At 36.1% G+C, this 25,354-nt stretch overlaps 1 protein-coding gene across 2 annotated transcripts in view; it reads right to left on the bottom strand.

Annotated features, from left to right (window-relative positions):
- Positions 1-18,506, bottom strand: part of ITGA4 (integrin subunit alpha 4) — a 434,521-nt gene extending 416,015 nt beyond the window's left edge. Inside the window, exons 1-2 of one of the 2 annotated variants that reach the window (XM_055289905.2) lie at positions 18,477-18,506; positions 9,251-9,299 (exon numbers count right to left, since the gene is read on the bottom strand). In XM_055289905.2, the coding sequence (XP_055145880.2) occupies positions 9,251-9,276 (26 nt within the window). In that variant the 5' untranslated portion in view covers positions 9,277-9,299; positions 18,477-18,506. Of the gene's footprint in view, positions 1-9,250; positions 9,388-18,476 lie in introns of those variants that run through there. The other variant, XR_010122378.1, reaches the window with a different exon arrangement.
- Between the last annotated feature and the right edge of the window lie 6,848 nt (positions 18,507-25,354).

Below are 25,354 nucleotides of genomic sequence, written 5' to 3'. Positions count from 1 at the left end.
AACTTACCAAGTTGTACACTTTAAATATGTGCAGTTTATTATATGTCAATGATTCTTCAATTAAGCTGTTAGAAGGAAAAGAAGGCAGAGAAGCAGGAGAAAGCAGAACAGGAGGAGGTGGTGGATAGGAAGGAGGAGGAAGTTGATATGTAAGTTTAGAGAAGAGGGGTTTGCTAGAAATATAAATTTGGTAGTCATCAATGTATAGATGTTACTTCGAATCCTGGGAATGAATGAAATCACCTAGGACAGATTAGTCAGAAAAGACTGGTGACCTAGGATACTGCCTTAAGAGAACACCAAAATGTGGAAGTTTAGGATGAAGCAGGTCATAGCAAACTGTTCAGGTTTTTTTTTTCAGGTTGTTTAAATACAATATCAAGTGAAGCATCTAATAATTTTGTTTACTACAGGCTGAACCAGTAGTTCTACAGATCCATTCACAATAGTTTGTAACTTGACTATTTTTGTGAATTTTCATACTTGTTTCTATTTATAAATTCAGTATATTTACAATTATTATTGATTCAAATTTATAAGAGTTGTCCTTCCCCCCCCAGTGTTAGTATTTATAAAAGTTCCATTCAAAATTCTCTATAATAGTGAAAATATTTCTTGGATTTCTGGGAAATATGCTAGCATATTCTGAAGATACAATGGGTTCTAACTTAACATTAAACTAACAGCATTATAGATGGCACATGTCATCAATAGAACATAAAATATTAAATAGCCACAGAAGTAAAGATGTGGAAATTTGTCATTTTAATTATTATTTATTAAACATGTGCCAGTATATCCTAAATTAACCTTGTGAGAGTTTAAAAGTGAATACAATTTTGTATTTAAGCTTAGTGTAAATTCTTTCAAGTGGCTAAATTAATTTTGTCTGTTTATTTCTATTATGTCATCTTAAAGCTATAGCCCTGTAACCTTCTAAATAATACAGAAACATTTCAAATTAAATCCATGTATTTATATCAGAAATGGAGTTCTTTTTTCAAAAACTGAACAATCAAATGCATCTCTTGCCTCAATCTTCCTTCCTGCTCAGACTATGCACTCTGTCTCTTTCAGCTTTTCTCCCAATACTTCGAAAAGAGTCACTATGCTCACTGGCTCCACATCCCATTCCTTGCAGCCACGTCAGTCTTTTAAGACTGCTCTCTAAAAGGCCACCATGGCTTCTCAGTGGCTAGCATCCCTAAACCCTTTTCTGTTCTCCAGCTACTTGAGCTTGCTGCAACAATGGATGCTGAGGATGGCTCCATTCTTTTCACAATTCCCCTTCTTTTTGTCATCTGAGATGTTACCTCCTCTTACTTTGCAGACTATCTCTTTTCAGTTTCTGTTTTTCTTCTCAGTTTAAATTGTGAATTTGCATGGTTTCATTTTCTACTCCTTTTCTTCTCTAACTTCTTCCTGGACAGTCTTATCTCCATACATATTTTTAGCTCCCACCTCCTTCCTTAATTATTTGCATTTTCATGAAATAAAGACTATTTTCCCTCTTAGGGCCAAAGCACCCTTGCCTACCTCAGTTTCTTGGCTAACTCCAACCGGACTTGGAAGACTCAGGTCAACAAAATATGTAACTCTTAACAGCTTAGAAGTCATATCTATTCAACAATAAACAAGTCTGTTAGCAAAAAATAAAACTTACTAAACAAAATGACAATCAGACAGTTCATTCCAATTTTTGACAAATTTACTTGAGGGGTAGTTTTCAGAAAAACAAACAAATATATAAACTTGTAGTTGTCAGACAGTGGCTACTATATAAAAGCTGTGAGTAAAGGCACTGGAGAGTAAAATGAAGGAAAATGTATGAATTCACTTTGCCTGGAGCTGGGACTCATTTTACATTAATCTTATATTGAACATGCTCTTTAGCTGAAAGTAAACAAAAGTAAATTAAGGTAAAATTTGCAACCAAAGCATACTGCACTATGCTGAAACTTAGAGAAGCTCTGTTTGTAGTATTTGTGATGCTCCACTGTTGTAGATGAAACAGACTTAAAGTGCTGACACTGAGTTATGAAATCTCTTGAACAAGGTCCAAGATATTCCTATAGTGAGGTCCATCTTAGTGGTTAAGGAACCCAGAGGTTTTGGAAAAGCTTTATTCCTAATGGAAGAATATGTCTTATTTTCACAAAGCAACAATAACAAATTTATCTTAATTTTTAATATAATTATTCACTGAACAATTTTTTCATCTAAATCACAGTTTATGAGCAATAAAGCATGTAAAATTTGCATCTATTGGTTATTAAATATAGTCATTAAAATTAGCCTGCACCAAGTAATCATTGTTTTTATTTCTTAGAAATATTTTCTTTGCATTTTCTAAACAAAATTTTAGTGCTTATATCTGTCATAATCTGAAATTTCACATAAACTTCAACGTTTACATTTCTATCAATATAGTACATGTTTGCATTTGATTTAAAAAAATATGTGTGTGCTTATGGAGAAAGAGACAGAGATAAGGTCAGAGAGAGAATACAAAAGAGAATGGGGTTAATATATAATATATAAATTTAAAAATATTTATTCAAGTTAATTTTTTATATGAGATAACTAATGTGTGGATCATAAAATATTAGAAATCTTGCTACACATAATAAATTTTAAATTATAAAATTTAAAATATGCTTATTTTAAAGATTTCCATATTCATGTATGAAAACATTAGTATACTGTTCATTATGTTTTCCATAGCATGCCTGTTTTTCTTGAGTTCTGTGATCATTTTTACATCTGAATCCTATGAAAACATTTATCAAGCTCTCTAAATAAGAATTATTTTTATAACTATTCCTCTCTCAGCATTTCTTCTTATTTATACAGTAACAGATAACATTATGATGTAGGATTTTTCTTCTCAGTCACTTTGCAAGCCGGGACCTTTGGCTGGCGACACCCTGCCCGGATTCCACTAGGCCATGCTGGTGTGTCTCAGCTCACTTGTGTTATAGTTTGTACCCACATTCGGTGGTTCCCCAGCTCTTGTACTGCACCCAGGAAAATGAGGATATGCTGGACACCGAAAGGTGAGGAGGACAGATGAAACAGCTTTCAGTGGAGAGGGGATGTGGGGGTGGTCCCCTTACCCAAAGGCAGGAAATTTCCCTGTGTGACTTGGTCCAAGGCCTTTTATGGGTTGAGAATGGGGAATGCATACTAATTGGTTTGTGAGTATGCAAAAAAGGTTAAAGTGAAGATACCACTCAAAGGTGGGCAGGACAGTGTAGAAAACCAATTAGGAAAGGGTAGGTATATGTAAAATAGGTGACTGGGGGGATGAATCAGAGGAACGCGCCAAACAGGAAGAGGTGTTCTCAACCTGGTCCGAGGATTTAATTTGTAGCTTGGCTATCAGGCTTTAAACTGTCTTTGACTTGGAGGTGGGGTTTAACCAAAAACACAGCCCTATCTCCCTAGGCATTTGGCTGCCTCCTGCCACTCTCAGTCAGTACATATGTACATTTAAGAAATAAAGACATTGTGTTTTGTATTACTTGATGGAGCTTTACTAGAAATAAATTACATGCATTCCGTTTTAACATGAGAACAGAAAATTATAAATCTTAGTGGAGAGACTACAAGTATAGAGTAGGTAGGTCAATGACATTTATAAAGAACATTATCTTTTTTAAATTTTTTAAATTTTTATTATTATACTTTAAGTTCTAGGGTACATGTGCACAACGTGTACTTTAAGTTCTAGGGTACATGTGCAGGTTTGTTACATAGGTATACATGTGCCATGTTGGTTTGCTGCACCCATCAACTCGTCATTTACATTAGGTATTTCTCCTAATGCTATCCCTCTCCCAGCCCCCTACCCCCCAACAGGCCCCAGTGTGTGATGTTCCCCATCCTGTGTCCATGTTTTCTCATTGTTCAACTCCCACTTATGAGTGAGAACATGAGGTGTTTGGTTTTCTGTCCTTGTGATAGTTTTCTGAGAATGATGGTTTCTAGCTTCATCCATGTCCCTACAAAGGACATGAACTCATCCATTTTTATGGCTGCATAGTATTCCATGGTGTTTATGTGCCATATTTTCTTTTTTTATTATTATTATACTTTAAGTTTCAGGGTACGTGTGCACAACGTGCAGGTTTGTTACACATGTATACATGATCTTAAACAACTGTCCATTAGCAAGCCAACAACTGCCCATTAACAAGCCCCTGAGCATACTGCTTGGCAGACACATTTAAAATACAGAGAAGAGCCTGCTAAGACCTTAATCTCAATTACTCTGAAGTTTCTTGTGGGGTAACCATAGATGTCCATGAGGAAAGGCCATTGTAGTTAGTACATTTTTTATGACTAATAAGATTGAAGTACATTATCTAGTTGAGTTTTAGGTTTCAAGAGTTTAAAAAGGGTAAAGATGTTAAACTTTACCACTAAGCAAAACCCTGGAGTACTAGAGATTCCTCTCTGTACAAACCTGTCTTGTCAAAAGTTTTTGAGTTGATGTCTAATATCTGTACTTACTTTTATCAGAACATAACTGAAATTACTGTTGCATATTAATAGTGAAAGCAAGCTTCTCAGCTAATCAACAGATGCAAACTTCCCCCATGGTTCTAAAAATGTGGGCTTTCAGAATAGTTTTATAATTCAAGAAGTCTAGCTCATTAATTTTGAAAAGGACACTGCAAAACATACAAAAACAAAAAACATTTTGCAGAAGAGTTAAAGGAACAAAAGGAGAAAGCTCATCATGAGTCTGATGGACTGCTCTTTATGCAAAAGGAGTATTTGCACTTCTTTATTTACATGTTTCCTTTGAGTTCTGCTGGTTCAGGTTCACATAATCAAAAGACTTCTAACCTAAACAAGTGATTGTCACTGTCCAGCATTTAACACAATAGCAAACAATTACAAACTGCTACAATTTGCTGTGTTCCATGATTTTTAAGCATGCGAGAAAGTTAGAATTGTTTCATCGCATTAGTCCATCACTCCCGACTTCTTTTCACATTATATATAGTTGAGAAAAGAAAAGAATTTGGTTTTATAAATATGTTAATGAAAGAAACTGCTCAAGGAAAAGCTCAGAAAAATACTCTTCAGATTTTTTTGCCCAACAGCATGGCTTAAACATATTTTTTTTCCTCATTCAGAGAAATTACTTTTTAAACTAATTTTCTAATGTCCAAAATGGCTTATGACATGAATTTATCTAATTTATTTATTTTTTTTTTTTTTTTGAGATGGAGTTTCACTCTTGTTGCCCAGGCTGGAGGGCAATGCCACAATCTTGGCTCACTGCAACCTCCGTCCCCCGGGTTTAAGCGATTCTCCTGCTTCAGCCTCCCAAGTAGCTGGGATTACAGGCATGCGCCACCACCCTGGCTAATTGTTTTGTATTTTTAGTAAAGACGGGGTTTCTCCATGTTGGTCAGGCTAGTCTTGAACTCCTGACCTCAGGTGATCCACCCGCCTCGGCTTCCCAAAGTGCTGGGATTACAGGCGTGAGCCACTGTGCCTGGCTTGATCTAGTTTCTTATTGTACTAGAATAATCGTTAATGTTCTTCACAAGTAATACCATTGATGTTCATCTTTAAAACAGTAATAAGCTGGAAACCCTATAAGGATATAAGAAACACACTTGTATATTAGCAAAACTTTTGTATCTTCTCAAATGAAAATCACTACGAAATATTTATCTTATCTCAGCTTGAGTTTAGAACTAACATTCCTAAATTATTTTGTTTAAAGTGAGAACAGATAGGTGCCTGAATATTGCAATCCAATGTTAATGAAAAAAGTACACACCCTTCCAGCTCCTCCTTAGAGCTGGTGGAAAATACAATCAAACTAATGAACATAAAATTTCAAATGACTGAAAGCCATGATAAATGGGATATAGTCTTACTCTAAAATATGGGGTTTCTCATCATTAATTATATTCTTAATTATCAAATCTCATATTTTGCTTCTGCCTTCTTGCATTTCTAAGACAGTGCCGCTTTATTTTCAAAACATTTACTGTTTCTAACTTGAGAATGTTTCCGTAACTTTCTATCGGGGGCTGTGCACAGTTCTCTTTATGTATGTGGAGCACATTATTGTCGAATAAATATCATTATTCTCCCAATCACACTTCCCCAGCTCAGTAGTTTTATGGGCCCCAGTGAACCACAAAAGCCTAAATTGTCTAGAATCAATTTCATAGTTTTTCCTCAAAACCCCACAAAAAGTGATCAGCAACAGCCGTAAGAACATCAAGGACTCATTGCATGAGAAACACGAGCAAAACACATCAGTAAGAGACAAATGTTTTTTTTCAAGGAATGCAAAGAGGTTCTAAGTAGTAGTCAAAGACAAGACAAGTTGACTGCCTGGAACTTGTACTTCAGCATGGAAGCACTGAGCACCAACACGGAATTCCGAAGGAGAGTAATTAAGGGAGGCCAAGACAGCAACCATGGGTCAGAGTTTGACACTAAGTCACAGTGTGGGTGGCAAGGGAAGAAAGATATGACTGAAGTTGCTCTGAAATGTATCTAGCAAAAGCAAGTGAAGCTGTATCTCAAATTGGCAATCATTTTACATATTTCAGCCAACTTTGAGCCCTCTAGTCTCCGTTTCCATACCCTGTTCAACAAAATCACACTGCACAATTTCCCTACAAAGCTAATGCTTATGACCTAGTGAATATCCTACTATATCCATCATTCTTATGCGATGATAGATAGATTAAATAGATGGATAGATACATATATATGTAGATCACTGCTCAGGGTCCTGTTATACAAACTTTTCTGCATCTCCACTTCTTCCTTAATAATAAACTTTGAAACTCCCTGGATGACATTGATCTAATTCTATTCTTCTCGATGACTTCATCATATTATTGATATGCCGCAATTTATCTAACCATTCTCTTACCAAAGGATATTCTATTTGCTTATCTTTTCGTTCATTTGCTGCCACAAATTATTCATGCAACAAGTCTTTTTCTTTTTTGAGACGGAGTCTCGCTCTGTCGCCACCCAGGCTGGAGTGCAGTGGCGCAATCTCTGCTCACTGCAAGCTCCGCCTCCTGGGTTCACACCATTCTCCTGCCTCAGCCTCTCCGAGTAGCTGGAACTACAGGCGCCCGCCACCACGCCCGGCTAATTTTTTTGTATTTTTAGTAGAGACGGGGTTTCACCGTGGTCTCGATCTCCTGACCTCGTGATCCGCCCGCCTCGGCCTCCCAAAGTGCTGGGATTACAAGCGTGAGCCACCGCGCCCAGCCAACAAGTCTTTACTTAATACCGTCTATGTGCCTGTTCAACTCTAGGAATAGAGCAATGAACAAAACAAAGTTTCCACTTTCCTAAAGAATCCATTCTAGTGGAGGGGACAGGCACTAATTTAATATATAACATAATGTTATATTTTTATGAAGCTAAACAAGGGGATACAAAGTTACAGGAAATTTCTTATTACTTTAAATGAGGTAGCCAGGGAAGAGCTCTCTGATGATGTATTTGATCAGAAACCTGAATGACTTGAGGGAGTAAGCCACGAGGCCTGTTAAGAGAGGAGCAATCCAGTCAGAAGGAACAGCAAGCAGCAAGCACCCAAGTTCTGAGCGAGAGATACTCAGCGAGACTGGGAACACTTGTGAATGCCACTGCAGTAAATGCAGAGTGACAGAAGGGCAGGCAAAGGGACCAGACATATATCTTGCCCAAGATCCAGGTGATGCAGTGCCTGGCAGGCTGTAGAAGGAACTTCAGCAAATGCCACAATAAATATCCACATATATTGCTAGATTCATCTCCAGAAAGGCTATCAGAACTCACACTTCTACGAGCAGTCTATAAACATAGGCAGCCAGGCTCCAAAGTCTATGCAGCAGCTGTTTGTCAGACATTTCAGTTTGCTTTTAAAAAACATTTATCTATAACTTGAAAAAGTATTAGGAGAGTGAAATATCTGTATATAAAAGCTACACAAATGCAAATATTCTTGTTAGTTTATCACATCTGTCAAACCCAGAAAGCTCTGTATATTAGACCCATCAGTGGGAAACCAGACCGTTTCACAGTGAAAAAAAATCTCCGACTGAAAAAAATAAAATAAAATAAAATTCTGGTATAATCTCTGGTCCAGTTACCTCTGGAGAAATAGTTGACAGGACTAGAACTGGGAACTCCAAATTGGCAGTGGCAACACAAAGCTATAGGACAGAATAAGTTGCTAAGAGGCCTAACATGTATCAACATGAGATAGAATTTTCTAGGTTGGAAGGAAATGGTCTTTTTAATATGCCAAAATGTTGACTTTCAACTATAATCATAATAAAGCAATTTATATCAATAAAAATACATAAAATGGGTAAAAATAAAAGCTAAAGGAGCTTGTTTTAGTCATTATTGTTCAATCTTTTCTTAAAACTTCTGGTTTCATCTTCTTCCACTGACATCTTACATTCTGTGAAGGAGGAAGTAGCGGGGATGGAAACGGCTTTAAAGAAGCACAAAAGGCCTGAAGGTCAACAGGGAGGCAAATACTCAAAGAATGAGAACCACAGACATCTAATAAAGTCTATGTTGCCTTTTCATGCAAAAGGCATAAGGAATGCTTAACCATCTAATATTTACAATGTAGGAAAAAGCTATTTCACATTGAAATTTGTAGCATTTTGGGGTGATTATGAAACCCTCATTTAAAAAAGCCATGTATCCTGTATTTAGCAAAACAAGACTACAAGAAATCTTAGATATGATATTAATTCCCCTAAGTTTAAAACTCCAGATGTGATGAAAAGCCAGAGAATGCCTGCTGTGTAATAAGGCCTATATCTCTTTGGAATCATGGATTTAATTAAGTTTTAATTTGCATCTTGGGCAAAAAGATAGACTTTTAGAATAAAACAAAAAGAAAGAGGGAAAAAGCCTTCTAAAAAACGAAGTGTCAATACAATTTTAGTTATATTCTCTAGCCATCATTTGGCTTTTAAAATTCTGATAACATTCCCTCAAAAAACAAAGCATTTCCTTTTGTCTAGACAACATAGCCTGCTTCTGTCTCAGATAGGCCACTTGGGAACCCAGGATCTGACTCATTTCCCTTACACCATATATGATTCCATATAAAACAGGGCTATATATCCCTTCCACAGCCCAAATAGGGATCCCCAAAAGGTGGTGCTTCCTATCATTCTTGGGCCAATGTTTTCACCAAGTTGTTTGAAAATGTATTTGTTCCTGTTTTCTTTGCACTTACCTTGTGAGATCTCCTGCCCATGACATCTGACAGTGGCTTTGGGTGTTGCCTAAAGAGAAAGCAGCAAGCAACAGTTACAGAGGTGGTTTCCTGTGGAGCAGGCAACTTAACACAGCTAAGTTCAGGTCATTCTCTGAATACTAAAACTGAGAAGTCAACAATAGTGTAATATCAGATAGCTAAATGTTTTCACTATACCCACACACGTAGGAAAGAATTTAGGCTGCTGAATTTTCTGTAACTACAGGGTTCTGCTTTTCAAAAAAAATTTTTTCAACTTACAAAGACTTTTATAACGGACTGCCTTTTTGAGAAAGGAAAGCCTTCTTTCTTTATATTATCCGGGAACCATTATACGCATCCCATATAATGTATTGCTGATACTTCTTAGAAGTATCTTCAGGAAAGGGTCTTATATTTATTATCTTATATTTATTTATATATTATAAATAAATATAAGATATAAAATACCAGTACAATGTATTCCCAGGAGTTGAATGTATGCATGCATATGGCATTTGCTTGTTTGTTCATTGATTCATTTATTCATTCAATGAATTTACTGACCATATATTGAGTGTCTCTTTTTTGTGCCCTGAGGATATAACCACAAATAAGACATAATCTCTGCCCTCAATAAGTTCATAATATCTTATGATTTTATGGGAAATCACAAGATGGGAAAAGAAAACTGGACAAATAATTATGAATATATGTGAGAATTACAACAATAGGAATTTACATAGAATACATTGAGCCCCAAGTGGGGAAATGGGCATTCTAATTAGGGTAAAAGAGTTGATCAAAGGAGTTGATTCTTGAACTGTGGTAAAGAATATTGTGTGGTCATTTTTCATGCAAGGAAGTGCATTCCCAGCTGGGAGTTTAGCATATTCAAAGATCCAGAGGCACAAAACAATACAGCACTTTCTGGTAACCGTAGCTAGTTCTATATTGATAGAGTGTAGAGGACTCTAAAAATGAATAAGACTGAGATATTAGCAAAATGATTTTTAACATCAGGAGGCACTTCTTTCAGAGAACAAAAATAAATAACAAGTATATCCATGAAACACTTCTTGAGAAATATTTTGGTTAAAGATTGAACACTTTGAAGAACAATGTTAATGAAAAGTATTGAAGTGCTTTCAATACTTTGGCTCATGTCTGAAAAATACATAGATATTGCATATTTTCACAATGGCAAATATTCAGACTAAGTGCTAACACATGAAGCTGAACTACATCATAAAATACTAATCCCTTTTGAGGAAACTATATTCACTTTATTTTTATGTATCAGAATGGCTTAGAGCCAATAGAAAATTACAGCCTGTATAATAGTGTCTGGCACAGAGTAGACTCTCAACAAATAGGTGTTGATGGAAATACCACATTGAGGCAGCTTTTGGCAAACAAAGAAATGCTTTGGGCATCAACCCAGGCTCTCCAGCTTAAAACTGTTACTGCTCCTTCTGCAATTAGAGACTTTTTCCCTTGTGATTCATAGAGTTGCATTCATTATATCTCTTTTTGGTCTCCGCTCCTAACTAACCTTCCTCCTAGCTCACACATACCTAGAGATACCTGAAAATGTTTTCTCTAGGTATGTCTGGGCAGGTTCGAAGGACATAGCTATTATATCATTGGCCTTGGACATAAAACCAAAGAGGCACAGTTGCAGTTGCCAATATTGGTGGCAATTCAAAATGCTCAAATCAAAAGGGGAAAAGCAAGAGATCCATGGACAACCACAATAAGAGAAGCAGAGCATCTCCCCCTTATTCTACCTTCTACCATTCGGGTGCATCCAGTTGGGGTAGAGGAGCTATGACAGGGAAAGAGAGAAAAGAGTAACAAAAGAACAGGTATGCTTAGCAGAAGGGGATCTAAGGTACCAATACAAAGTCTTGGATCAGACCCAGATACCATTTCCAAATGCAAAATGCCCCTCAAGACTCACCGATTTCTCTACCTAGCACATCACTTCCCAGTATGTCACCAACCACTCCGGCTTCCTTCTGGTCCTCTGAAAAGGTTTCTCCTTTTTGTTCTGCAGCTGCTTCACTACTGTATTTTCATCAAAATTGAATCCAAGAACTTAGAAATCGTGTGCTAGGTGGGACTTCAGATACTAAATTCAAACCTTTTGTTTCACATTTCAAGAAATATTAGATAAGAGAAGTTGATCATTTTATTCAAAATTGTATTTCTGGTATGTAAAAGAGATGAACCCCTGTATCCTGACAACTCTTCCGTCCCCAGGTCCAAGGCCATTTTGACTATATCAGGCTATTTCTGCCTCTACTTAACTGGTTAGAAAATGAGTGTGGCTTACTGTAAGTTTCACACATGAAACCTGTATTTCTCCCTCTCATTGACTCTTTCCAATAAATCACCAATTGGTACTGAGTTCTTTTTTTCCCACGTTCTGCACTTTTGTTTCATTTTCATCCACACTTAATCAAATAGTTTAGATCCCAGCCTCAGTGATCCTGCCTTTCCACGGGTCATCAGTCGATCTCAGTTCTACCGTATAGCATTCTTTCCCTCCTCTGAGCTTGTGTTAGCTCATCTGAATCATTTATTTTGCAAGCATGTATTTACTTTCTTGATTAAACTCTTGAATTGAAGAAGACTTGTATCTTCTCACCAAAAAGATAATCTTGAGGATAAAAACCACATTTTATTGGTTTCTATATTTACCCATCAACTGGGATCATGCACAAAGGAGAGAAATTCAAGAAATATTTGCACAATGAGTAGACTCTGGTAACAATGGATGCTGTAAGGAAATAAAGTTGTATGAAAGATAAGCATTGCTTGTCACAGGGCCTTCAACTATAACTGTCTTGCTGTATGGCTACCTTGTACCTTACCAACAAGTAAAATAGGCCAGGCAAAGGTGTGGATATTCTTTGGCCCTACCCTGTGCTTATGAATTAAATGAAGAGGGAGGAGAAAGAGTTGTTATTCAGCTTGTTCAGTTTAGAATGATATGCTGAATTTAATCATATCTAAAATTTCATCCAGCTCCTAAATTCTAAGTGCTATGATCTACATTGATAGTCAGAATTTGGATCACTTAGATTTACAGTTTTTCAAACAGTTGTCCTAGAAATCCATAGTAAATCTAAGTAAATAACTTCATCCTTCAGCCCCTTACTTGATGAACCTTTGTCTTATTTCTGAGAAAATATAGGAGGATGTGTTCTAATCTGTGGGTATTCAGTTTATTCATTTTATGTCAAGACCAGAGGTCTGAAACCAAATGTGTTCCAGAAAATTCATTTAAAATTCAGAATGTTTTCCCTTATTAACAATATACTACATGGAGAATAGGACCTAAAATAGAATTAGTTCTATTGTTGAAGTACATTATAGGTAAAATAAATTTTACTAGTAAAACTGAGGAATATATCTACTCTTATTTCATTTTTATGTATAGAAATTTGCATATAAAATTCCAGAATGCTGAATTACAAGTAAATATTTGGAACAAAATCTGTTCATAATCTAGGGACATATCTGTTTATACACTACTTACATTTTATCTAGTGAAATCAATGTTCTTGAACTTATTTTTCTAAATAGAATGGTTATATATTCACGTGTATTTATAGTCTCACCTTGATCAGTCCCATATGAAGGAAGAAAGCTTGATTAGCATCAATTTGCAATTACTTTGCAAAATCTCTTTTACTTCATCAGGAAGAAATCGACCATCACAGAGCACTTACTACATGTTACAGCTCAACACAAATTTCACGTCTCTATATGAACATTTTAACCTTAAACCTTTAAACCAAGCTTGTCCTATGCACACCCAACACAAATTCGTAAAGTTTCTTAAAACATTAGGGTATATTTTTTTGCGATATTTTTTTAAGCTCATGGGCTATTGTTAGTGTTAGTGCATTTCATGTGTGGCCCAAGACAATTCTTCTTCCAGTGTGGCCCAGGGAAGCCAAAAGATTGCACACCCTTGCTTTAAATCTTCTTTACAATTTGAGATTTAGTAATTTATATTCATTTTGAGTTGAAGCAAAACTTGATCACTAGTTTGGTTCAATTTAAATTATCTCAGCTGTAAACAAATAATACTACAGAGTACTGCAGAGGGTGTTTTTCTTTTTAAAAATAGTATCTTGCTCTTATTTACAATTGCATCTTACCTAAAAAGATGACTTGCATATGTTTTACACACATCTCTCTATGTAGAAGTGCAGCAATAAAAATTTTATTCTGACAAACTTATTAACTACCAATTACATGTAGGAACATGTACCACTCTAATATCAAAGAACCAGTTGAGTTTGAAATAGATTTTCTCTGCTCTCGCTCAACGTTTATGACTTGCTGGGGTGTATCTGATGTCTTTATCCACATTACTCAGAGGGAATCTCAGTAAAAAAGATTGGACTCAGTCTTTGGAGCAAGATAGCTATGGATTCAAATCCTGGCTCTGTCTCCTGTTAACTGGATGATTTTTGAACAAGTTAATCTGCCTCTCTAAGCCACAATGTCTTCATCTGTAAAATAAGGCCTGCCTCTGGGACTGATGTTCAGCCAGCACACAGAGGTACTGACTGCCATGTTGTTTAACCGACAGTGAAACACTTCCATACCTTGGTAAATAGCTGCTACGAAAGCCCACCAGTCCTCATGTCCCATTCTATACCAGAATCCTTTGACCTCCCCAAATTCAGGAACCAAAGCATCAATGCTTCAACAAGTAAAGGGTCTTCTGGGATTCTACTCCAGTGCTGCCATCCTGATTGGTCAGTCCCCTTTCTACTGGTTGTTAAATATTTTTAAATTCCCTCTTACCTACCTCATAGAGGTTTTGTTGTTTGTTGTTTGTTGTTTTAGGACTTAGTGAGACAGCAATACCTAGGATTAGGAAGGATTTGCTGTCTTATCTGCCCAATCTCACAATGCTAGATTTGTCTACTGTGGCTTATCAAGAAAATCCTCACGTGAAAAGGTCATAGAAGCTTTTACTCCCAAATTATTTCCTCCTTTCTTGCATTTATACTAAAGATGCACAGTCATCACTGGCAATGCTGATTCATGCCTGCAGTGTAAATGTAATTAGCAATATTAAAATGTAGGGAAAAAATTTCTCAACTAGATCAAAATGGGTTAGCAGACTCAGTTTGAATTTTGAATGACTTATTTTTTACTTTTACACCAATCCATTTAATTAATGAAAGCCTATACATTGTTTCTGTTTATATACTTGTATGGTTTGTTGATGCTGTATAATCATAAGTTAAATACACACAAAATAACAGAGAGAAAAAAAGGTTAGTGATTGTTTTTAATTATAAGATATTAACAAATAATTGTAATTTCCTTATTTTAACCAAAGAAAGGTTTAGTTCTCAAGATAAATAATACGATAAATTCCCTTTCCCCAAGTTTATGTTTAAAGAAAATGGCTAATTCAGAAATATAAAAATACAAAAAGCATATCAATATTTGACTTTGAAAAGATCAAGTGTATAATTAAGTAAATAGATGCACTGTGAAGTTGTTTGTTTCTTCCTAAGTTTACTTGCTACTCCCTTTTATCCTGAGATGATCATGTGAGTGTACATCTCTATGTATTTCTACTCAAAATTGATCTGCGTGCATTGGATTAGAAGCACTTCTGCTCCCTCACAATTCCTGCTGGTCTGATAGGGTATAATTAGTGTAGAATATTAGGTAGGGCAGAGATCAGGTAGCTTGCCAATCAGATTTACTATCGAAACAGTGGGTGTTACCACTTCTAGTCATTTCTGACAGTACTGTTAGGAATTAAATCATGGCATTAGCTGAGTGCTATTTGGCTGTGGAAGCCTAGTAGGTCATCAGTTTATTCCCCCACCCTCCAGACAAGTGGCAGGTGGAGCAGCACTAGCCCCTGCTAATGCCATGAGCTGGAGGCTCTGGCCAGTAGATGCGAGTTTACGGGGTTTTGTTTTTTTTAATTCATCAGGCCATATGCTGCCAGGCTCTCATGCAAATAGACAAAATTACAAATAATAGAAAAAGGACCAACTGTTTTAGTGGTTGGCTGTTTTCTGTCATCACTGCCATCTATGTGAGAGGCCAGTTAATGAAAGAGGGGTCTTGGACTCCCAGTGACATCAACCTAAAGAGATAGATACTTCAAAATCCAAGCTTCATTCAAACCATGTTAAACCTCTGCCCTAAGGTAACTCAGTGCCAAGTGTCTCTTTGGCTGACAAGCAAGGAAGCTGGCCTTCCAGCTGGCCTCGAGACTGGGCAAGCTTCTCTAATGCTCCCTGCAGCTGAGGCCCATTGTCCGCTGATGTGAGAAGAGAGAAAAGGCTAAGTTTCGCTTGGGTTGGGTGAAGTTGGGGCTTATGGGTTTATCAGATTCAGACACACTTTGAATAAGCAGCTTTAGAAATAGGAAAGGTGAGTCAATGCAATTTTCTGTTTTAAAATTATAAGAAAATTAGATTTGTAGGCTGTTCAGAAATCTCTAACTTTTTAATATCAAAGACTGCAAGAAAACCTCTCCAAGTAGATTCTAAACTCTTGAAATACTTGCATTTAAAATTAAAATGTTGCTAAACTTTTGTATAATTTCTGCTATTGCTATATTCATAATTATTACCAAGTTTCCAGTCTGTACAAATGGAGAATTTCACACCCTTGATAGAATTCACACATTTATTTCCCATTTTAAGGCAGTAAACCCTCAACCAAAAAAATGAAGTAGACCAATTCTGAATTCATATCTATATGCATATATTTAAAATAATTCCATTTTAGAAATGTTGTGCTAACATTCATTTGCACCTCTATCAGGTCACTTTGAAACCATAATTTGCACCTTTTAAAAAGACAATTCAAAACCAGTTTTACTCAATTAATATGCAATGTTTTGCAGTTCAAAAATAGTCAAAATAAAAGTATCACATAAATATGTATACATGCAGGTGTGATAGTAAGAGAAGTTTATGATGAGAGTCTCTTGTTCAACTCTTGCTACACAGCAAGGATATACTGAAGAGTGATTTTGTCCACAGTGGCCAAGGCACTACAAATGTCTTAGAAGCAAGTAAATTATTTTCTGTCCTGTTTTCTCTGCCATGTCACCAAACCTGTGTTCCTTAATGTCTCACTGGCTTTGTTTTTACCTCTTGGCTAATTTGTAAACTCAAGTGTGATTATGAAACACACATAGGCTTAGCTTTATTGTCAGGAATGGTTCCCAGATCCACTGGGGAACAACTCATAATAGAAAGCTACAAATGTTTGCCTCTAACAAACTGTCATAGTTACACTCCACCATAACTTGACAGCCTTTGAATGAAGAAAAATTGTTAGTTCACTGATGAAACTGGCATTGTTAGAAAAACTAGTTCCTATTGTATATAAATAATGACAATGAAAGATAATGCCCTTTTTAATTTTTCAAGAGACTTATTATTAGAGAGTCCCATAACAGGGAATAACAGGCTCAATTGTCACTGATTTTTGTGACTCTGTATTCCCAAGCAATTTGATTATTTTTTTCTAATTTGAAAAGGTTTACTTCACCGGGAGAAAAGTTTCATTGGTGATGCTCGCTGTTTAACGTCTTCCAAATAAAGAGCTACTATTCCAACCAATTTAAAGCTGAGAAAATAGCAACCAGATTGACCTTAACTTGAATCTATGTTGACAAAGTAGTTCGGTCAGTTTGTGAAGGATAAATGACAAGATTTTCAAACATTTTTATCTTATGGGAAACTACATGAGTGAGGTGTGGAAAAGTATGTATATTCTAATATCTCAATAGGAAATTTCAAGATATATTGCTATTCACAATGAATTCTAAAATTTACAATTCTCATTTAATGGTGACAAACATTCTTCTGTCATAAGACAATACATGCCAATAACAGGCAAATTTATTTACCTAATGTAAGACTGTATCTAGATATTATAATGTACTCAAGTATGTCAGCCAATCATAAATTTTAGATACAAAATAGCTAATCAAATTTAGTGTTAAAGAAACCAAATACATAAACAACTTTCTTATGAAAATCCCACTCTTGATTAGCTAAATAAAGCCATAAACTAGTAAAATATAGATGGTTCTCATACATAGAAAGCAAAACATTTAATCATTTCCTCTATTAATTATTTTACATAAATAGTAGATTCAACCATTACTACATCCTACTGAACTCCCAGTGATGTTATTATAAAGAATAAAGACACGGCACCCTGGAGATAAAGTTGAATTCATTCATTCATTAATTCAACAAATATTTACTGGACCCCTCCTTTATATGCCATGTGCTCCCTGTTCTGGGCATTGGCCACCTGTGATCAAGACAGTCTCAGGTCTCACAGAAAGCCAAACCCTAAACAAGAAAATAAATAAATAAACATGATAATTAGAGGCTGTGATAAGAGCTATAATCGAAGTGAGAATAACTTCTAGATAGTTTAAAATGATTCTTTTCCTGATGTGAAAGCATAGTTTACTTATGACATACTCAAAGACACAAGATCAGAAATCCAAATCTTTTCAGAGCTAAAAAAGGCCTTAGAGATCATTCAATGCCACTTTCTCACCTTATAAGAATAAAGCTGAAGTTTGAGTGGGTTAAGTGGCTTACCTAATGTGGACATTAGCTGAACAATTAGATTTTACTGTTAAAAAGTAAAGAAGCATCATTGATGTATATTAATTTACTAATTATTTCATGTTGGTGAGACATGCATTGAAATGGCATATCTAAATCTGGTTATCAATCTAGTTACAATGGGGAGAACCTATATAAATAATGGTCTTCATCTGATTATATTGTTTCATAACTCTTAGATGGCAGGTGAACCTGGATATTTAACCAAGCTCCCACTTTCTTTCCTTCTTAATAATGATTTTTCTTTCCAGAATGATCTAAAAAGATTATATTCCTTGGATACTACATACAAATGTAGAGGCATAGAAAATATTAGCAAGAAAATGCTCCTCTAAACTTTGTAAGAAGGATCATACAATATTAAAAATTTATAAGGCTAGATCATATTTTAAAGTTTACTTACTGTTATTAATAATAATAGAGGACTTAAGACCATTTTATTATTACTATTTTCATAATCAAATTTGATCTTTAAACAAATTAGAATGTTATAAATAGAAAAGATATTATTATAGTTCTTTTAGAGGTGATAAACTGAGATTTGAAGAGGTTAAGTGACTTACCCAGGTCACACAGGTGGTAAGCATCAAAGAGAATTGAAACCCAGGCTTCTCGTCCCAATCTTCATGTGCTTTCACTAGAACATCTACCCCTCATAAACATGCATTATAGAGTCACTGGGTACCCAAGATAGTGCCAAGATCCAGGGAAGTTATGAACAAAGAGATGTTCTTGCAAGTTTGTAGTCGAAATGTAAATATGACTATACACACACACACACACACACACACACACACGCTGACCAGCTTGCTAGAAAAATTAGAAAAAAATGGTCCTCAATGGCAAGGTCTTTCTACATAGTATCCCATTCACAAACCTCTCCCTCTTAAAATGGTCCACCAGTAAATTCTCAGGTGTTAATAGTTTCCAATATTGAAGCACTATCTGGCCAGCTTGTGTTCTTGCTTTCTTTTCTTTTTTTTTTTTTTTTTTTTTTTGAGATGGAGTCTCACTCTTTCGCCCAGGCCAGAGTGCAGTGGCGCTATCTCGGCTCACTGCAGGCTCCGACTCCTGGGTTCACGCCACTCTCCTGCCTCAGCCTCCTGAGTAGCTGGGACTACAGGCGCCTGCCACCGCGCCCGGCTAATTTTTTGTATTTTTAGTAGAGACAGGGTGTCACCGTGTTAGCCAGGATGGTCTCGATCTCCTGACCGTGTTCTTGCTTTCTGAAGGTCATGTTAAAGATGACACCAAAGAAGCACATGTAGGTAGTTATAATGGGCTAATTTGCTTCCACTATTAACCTAGAGTTTAAATATATATTCATTTTAATGTATATATACATTACAAAATATATACATTCCGACTATGAACTTGCAAGAACAATGCAGTATATTTAAACTATAATGGACAAACAGAGGCAGTATGAGATAGGGAAGTGCTTCAGCATCAAAACAGTTTCATTAACTAGGAAACTTGTCCTACCAGGCTAAAGTACCCACTACGGAAAATCAATTATTCCACCATCTTGCAGCTACTTTTGGTGTTATTCAAGTCCAGCACAGTACAGCGGCCCTAACTAAAGAAGAGCCTTCCAATGGGATTACCAATTGCTTGCTTAGAGATTTGTAAGTAAAGGTCTAAAACAGCCTGTTAAATCATGTGGTTTGTAGGCGCTTCATGATGCTGACTTCTACAACAATCATAGATAATTAATAAGGCTGACACAGCCCATTATTTTTACACTCAAATGCATCATGTTAAATTAACAGACAGAGGCCACATGATGTGTGACATTTTTTTCCACTGATAATCATTTCTGTGGTGCCACTTTTGCTACCACACTTTTCTCTTCCATGGGCTGGATCAAGTAGCCAGTCACTAAACAGCTATTCTGTCAGCTCTCACTTTTTTTTTTTTCCTTAACTGAGAAAGCTATTTTGAGTCCTCACTGGTGGTACTCTCATGTGGTGGGAAAGAAGTTTGAATGAAAACAAAATATGAGCGAAAAGAGAAACAAAATATAGAGCTGACACTACTTGAGATCTCCAACATATTTAGGAAAAAAAATGAAACTAATTTTAAGGTTAGAAAAATAATTTTTGACTCTACACTTAATATTTTCAGAAGTGATATTTGTTAATCCTAATGAAATTTCTATTAAATGCAGCTATCTTTTGAGGAATAAAGGAGAATATTCTACTCCATAGTTTCTACTTATATGATTTGTTATTTTATAAATTCTCATTTTCCTACATGAAAAAAATCAAGCTAAAAATTATATTATTGGTAATAATATAGATAGTGTACTCACATATATAGTGTGGCTTTCATTGTAGAAATAATGATCGATAAGTGATTGTTAAAATTAAGTAGCATGTAAGCATGAAACCAACTGCAGAACAGTGAAACCTATTTGGGACAACACACTGGAAATGGAACACATATATTCAAAGGTTTGTGGCCATGATATGATAGTTTCTTGTGTTTGTTTGTTTGTTTGAGAGAGAGTCTGGCTCTATCGCCCAGGCTGAAGTGCCATGGTGCGATCTTGGCTCACTGCAACCTCCACCTTCTGGGTTCAAGCAATTCTCCTGCCTCAGCCTCCTGAGTAGCTGGGAGGCGCATCACCAGGCCCAGCTAATTTTTGTATTTTTAGTAGAGAAGGGGTTTTGCCATGTTGGCCAGGCTGGTCTCGAACTCCTGACCTAAAGTGATCTGCTGGCCTTGGCCTCCCAAAGTGCTAGGATTATAGGAGTGAGCCACCGCACCAGCCACAGTTTCTTTAGAAGGAATCATGAAGCCAATGCTGTTGCTATTTGGAATGAAAGAGAATTTTCAGTACAAATGAGGAAAATTGTTCTTACTTCATAGTCACAGATTCTTTCTTTTTTTTTCCTTCGTTCTGTACATCCTTCCTTCCATCTTCTATTTTTTGACCTAAAACAATATTTTAAAAAATCAATCATTTGAGTAATTTACTATACAGTATATGGCTCCAGATGACCTTTATAAGTAAAATATCAAATCTACCATTAAATATTGAAGATTTGCCATCAGTGAAATATTCATTTGCCATTTAACTCATATTTGTAGTGTAACAAACACCTTTACTTGTAGAACTCAAAGTAATGAAAAATATTATCCCTTAAACACTGTACCTTTACTAATGTTCAATATAGCTAATTTATTTCATGATAGGACATTTCTGTGGCTATGTAAAAAAAGTTTATCCCAAAACATGATCTATCTGAATTACAATAAAATAATTTAGCTTTGAAAATAGCACTCCAACTTATTAGATATAATTAACCTTCTAAGTCTGCTATGAAACTTTCACCGAGGGACACTACTTCTAGCTAGCAAACTCTTTTTTCCAAAACCCCGTGTGGCCCCATTACTTCTCCAGCTTTCTATACTTAGGAAGTATTATTGGCTTAAGAATATATAATTCTAGATTTACCATTCAAGTTATTTCAAGCACTCTATTCAGAGAAAAAATAATTTATCATTGTGCAGAACGTTTGAAACATTAGCAATGAAAGTATTCTGATTGTCTCTGAGCTTCGTAAGGTAGACTTTATCCAAGACACTGCTCTAGGCTCTATGTCTCACTGATTAAGTCTGTCATTTATTGGAGAGCTGCAGGCTTCTCCCTGTCAGCTCAGGTTTGTGTGCAGATAAGTCATGTGTTTAAAGCACACTGAATATGTTAAAGCCACACTAACAGATGTCCAAAAAAAAACAGGAGATACGGATGTCACTTTTAAAGCATCTTGGAAATGAAATCATCTGCAGAGGCAGTCTTAAGGGCCCAATGAGCAAAGTTACCTTGTCTATGATTGTCATAAGGTTACACAGCATTGGCCCCTTAAATTCTTTCAGACCTGTGAGGGGAAGTATCCCTGTGTGGAGGACCTCACAGGAGGACAGAAGCCAGTTGAGATCCTGTGATTCAAAATGATGCATTTGCCAGGTGTGGTGGCTTACACCTGTAATCCCAGCATTTTGGGAGGCCAAGGTGGGGGTATCACCTAAGCTCAGGAATTTGAGACCAGCCTGGGAACCATAGTAAGAATTCAACTCTACAAAAAACTTAAAAAATTAGCCAGGCATGGTGGTGCGCATGAGTAGTCCCAGCTACTTGAGAGGTTAATATGGGAGGATAGCTTAAGCATGGGAAGGGGCAGTGAGCTTTGATCGTGCCAATGCACTCCAGCCTGGATGACATAGCAAAATTCTGTCTCAAGCAAAAACAAAAACCAATGCATTTGAGGAGGTCACCATGCCCTCAATATTACCCTTATTGACTTCTGATCATATGGTGTCTTCATTTCCTTGTGTTGGATTACAAAAACTGAGAGGAAGATAACAAAAAGATGATTAAAGTACGTAAAGCCACTACAGATAAACTTCATTTTCTCACAGTCTTGTGTGGGACTTGTCTTGATTATGAAGACATAACTCTATGTAGATAAAGATGTAAACAGCCTTTCTCCATTAAGATTACCTCCTTTTTTTCTCATATTTAAGGTCCAATAAATTAAGTATTTTGAAAAAAACTGGCATATATAAAAACATTTTACTAGCTGGATTGGTATCTACTTATTGACTTTCACTATAATTTTAGGATTCAAAAAACATAAATCCTAAAAGTTAATTTAAATATCACCTGTGAGAATATGAGTGTTTACCTCTACATGCTTGGGGTGAGAAAATCTGGGCTTTAGCCACTGCATCACCATCAGTACCGCATTGCTACTTCTAGAATCTAGACCATTCATCTTTCTCTCAACTTTGAATGCCATATTATCATACATTACCACCACTACTCTCCGTCTGGATCATCAACCAACTATTGGGTCATTTCCCATCATTGTTTGAATAATCATTCCCAATAGCTCCGAAAACCCCATATCCTGAATTAGATTTCAGATTTTATCCAATCCTTTTTAACAAGTCTTCCTTCCTCTTTTAATAAAACTTGATGATATCTACTTATTTCAGCTCCTCCACAAAAGCATTCCATAATCCTTCTAGCCCAGTGATTTTCAAACTTCACTTTGGATCACTTGGGCACTTCGATAAAATGCAGACTTTGATTCAGTACATCTGGATGGAGCCTAAAATTATTTATTTCTGAAAAGCCCTTAGGTGATGCCAATGCTCCTGGTTCTCAGACAAACATTGAGGAACAAGGTTCTAGCCTACCATGGTATTGACTTACTCTAAATTCATATAAGGCAGGCAGGCACCATATATGATTTACTCATCTTTGTATCTCCAGTGAGTCAGAATGCTTGACATATCACAATGCTCAAAAAATATAAATGTTTGCCAAATAAATTGATGGACTGAAAGAATAAATGTGTAACATTCCCTCTGACACTTAGAAAATTCTACTTAAGACAGATATTTTTTTCTTTTTTTGAGACAGAGTCTCGCTCTGTCGCCCAGACTGGAGTGCGGTGGCATAATCTCGGCTCATAGTAACCTCCCCTTCCCCGGTTCAAGAGATTCTCCATGTCTCAGCCATCGGAGTGGCTGAGGTTACAGGTGTGTGCCACCACACCCAGCTAATTTTTGTATTTTTAGTAGAGACAGGGTTTTGCCATGTTGGCCATGTCTCTAACTCCTGAGCTCAAGTGATTCACCTACCTCAGCCTCCCACAGTGCTGGGATTACAGGCATCAGCCACCACATCCAGCCCAGACAGAATATTTTTATATGCACTTTTTCTTTGAAATGTAGTTGAGGGCAGGTATCATACTCTACATTTCTCTGTATCTTTAAAGGCCTGTACATGCCGTTTGTGCCCACAGAACATAGGCACTCAATATAAATATTGACTAAACAATCAATTAATAAAAGGATTGATGGGATTGATTGAATAAGTAACTGGAAAACAAGGGTCATCAGGTACAGTCTGCACTTGAGGTACCTACAAAGTATGAGTCATTTAACAAGGTGGCTGTACTTACAGACAGAAAGCTTCAAGTCCAGCATAGGCAGAGCTAAAGAGCAGAAATATTAAAATTGAGTAACTAGGAAAAATGCATTTTGTAGGCACAGACACACTCTAATGAGAAAAGTACTTCAGTTAGTTAAAATGCCAAGCCAGTGGTTGATATGCTTGGGAATAAAACCAAGCATTATTGCATGGGTAGGCAGATGGTGCTTTTTTTTTCTTAATTCAAAGCTGCATTTTTGTAAATAACAATGGAAATGGAACAACTGGCACATATTAAGCTTTACAGACTATGTTAAGAGTTTTCAGAAGTGAATTTCCTCAACAATTTCTGCCTTTGGCATATTTAAATATATACTGACTTGTGGTATTATTTATTCAATATTTCATATCTATGTGTTATCTTCATAACTGGGCTGTAGCCACCCAGAAATAGGGACTTTATTCATGCACATGGTGGGCACACAGTGATACTTGCTGAAAAAATTAAAAATTAGAAAAACTTGGATGACACACAACTCTAGTTTCTGGTATTGAGCAGAGACGAGCAAGGGTGGGCCTGGAAGTGAAATTTGAGGCATGTTACTTGAGTGAATTATCAGACTGGAGAAGAAAACTCCATGTACATTAGATATGAACTTCTTTCTTTCTTTTTTTTTTCCATTATATTCTCAGAAGATGGACTAACATAGAATTCTGGCAATGACTGGTTCTTTAAAAATAGCATGTCATGTAAATAAATGAAAACTGTAGTGCCCCTGAAGTCTTCAGAATCATTTCGCCAAACATTGATTCTGCCACCAAATTACAAGTAAGCCAGATGCAAATAATTTATCAGTAGGAGCAATAAAAGAGAGATTATGTACTGACTATATTATATTTGTCAGAAAAGTAACTAAGGTGCTGATTCTGAGATAGGGAATACACAGACACACACATATATACATATATATAGGTTTAGAAAACTATATGGTTCAAAATATGCCTATGGTGCCTCTGATTCATATTTTAATCTATTAACTATCTATTCCATAATTACTTAGAAAATTATGCTTTGATTCTGGTTAAAGATGGATTCTGCAAGAACATAGAAGCTTCTCATGCATACAGTATTTAAAATAGAATGAAATTAGCAATCTGTATCTTGAAATTATACATAACATTTAGCTTCGTTTAAAATTAGAGTGCTAGAAGCAGATTTCCATGGCATTTTCATTATGCAGAGAGGTAAACAACAAATAAATAAGCCATACATGAATATGAAATTAACAGCATGATAATTGCTTTACTACTAGAGTGTGTACAATATTAAATCCTCAAATAAACACTTACTTAACCTCATTCTCACGTGTGCCTATTGCTATCATCAAAAGCAGTATACCTAGAACTCAAACTAAGTCAACTTCCACGATGAGGTACAAAGTCCCCAGAAATCATTGCCACGCCCTGGAAATTTCAGAGTGATTTCTTAGG

Source organism: Symphalangus syndactylus, chromosome 8 (genome assembly GCF_028878055.3).
Source record: "Symphalangus syndactylus isolate Jambi chromosome 8, NHGRI_mSymSyn1-v2.1_pri, whole genome shotgun sequence".
Classification (NCBI taxonomy): domain Eukaryota; kingdom Metazoa; phylum Chordata; class Mammalia; order Primates; family Hylobatidae; genus Symphalangus; species Symphalangus syndactylus.
Note: the sequence above shows the minus strand (reverse complement) of the source record. Positions and strands in the feature narration are given on the sequence as shown.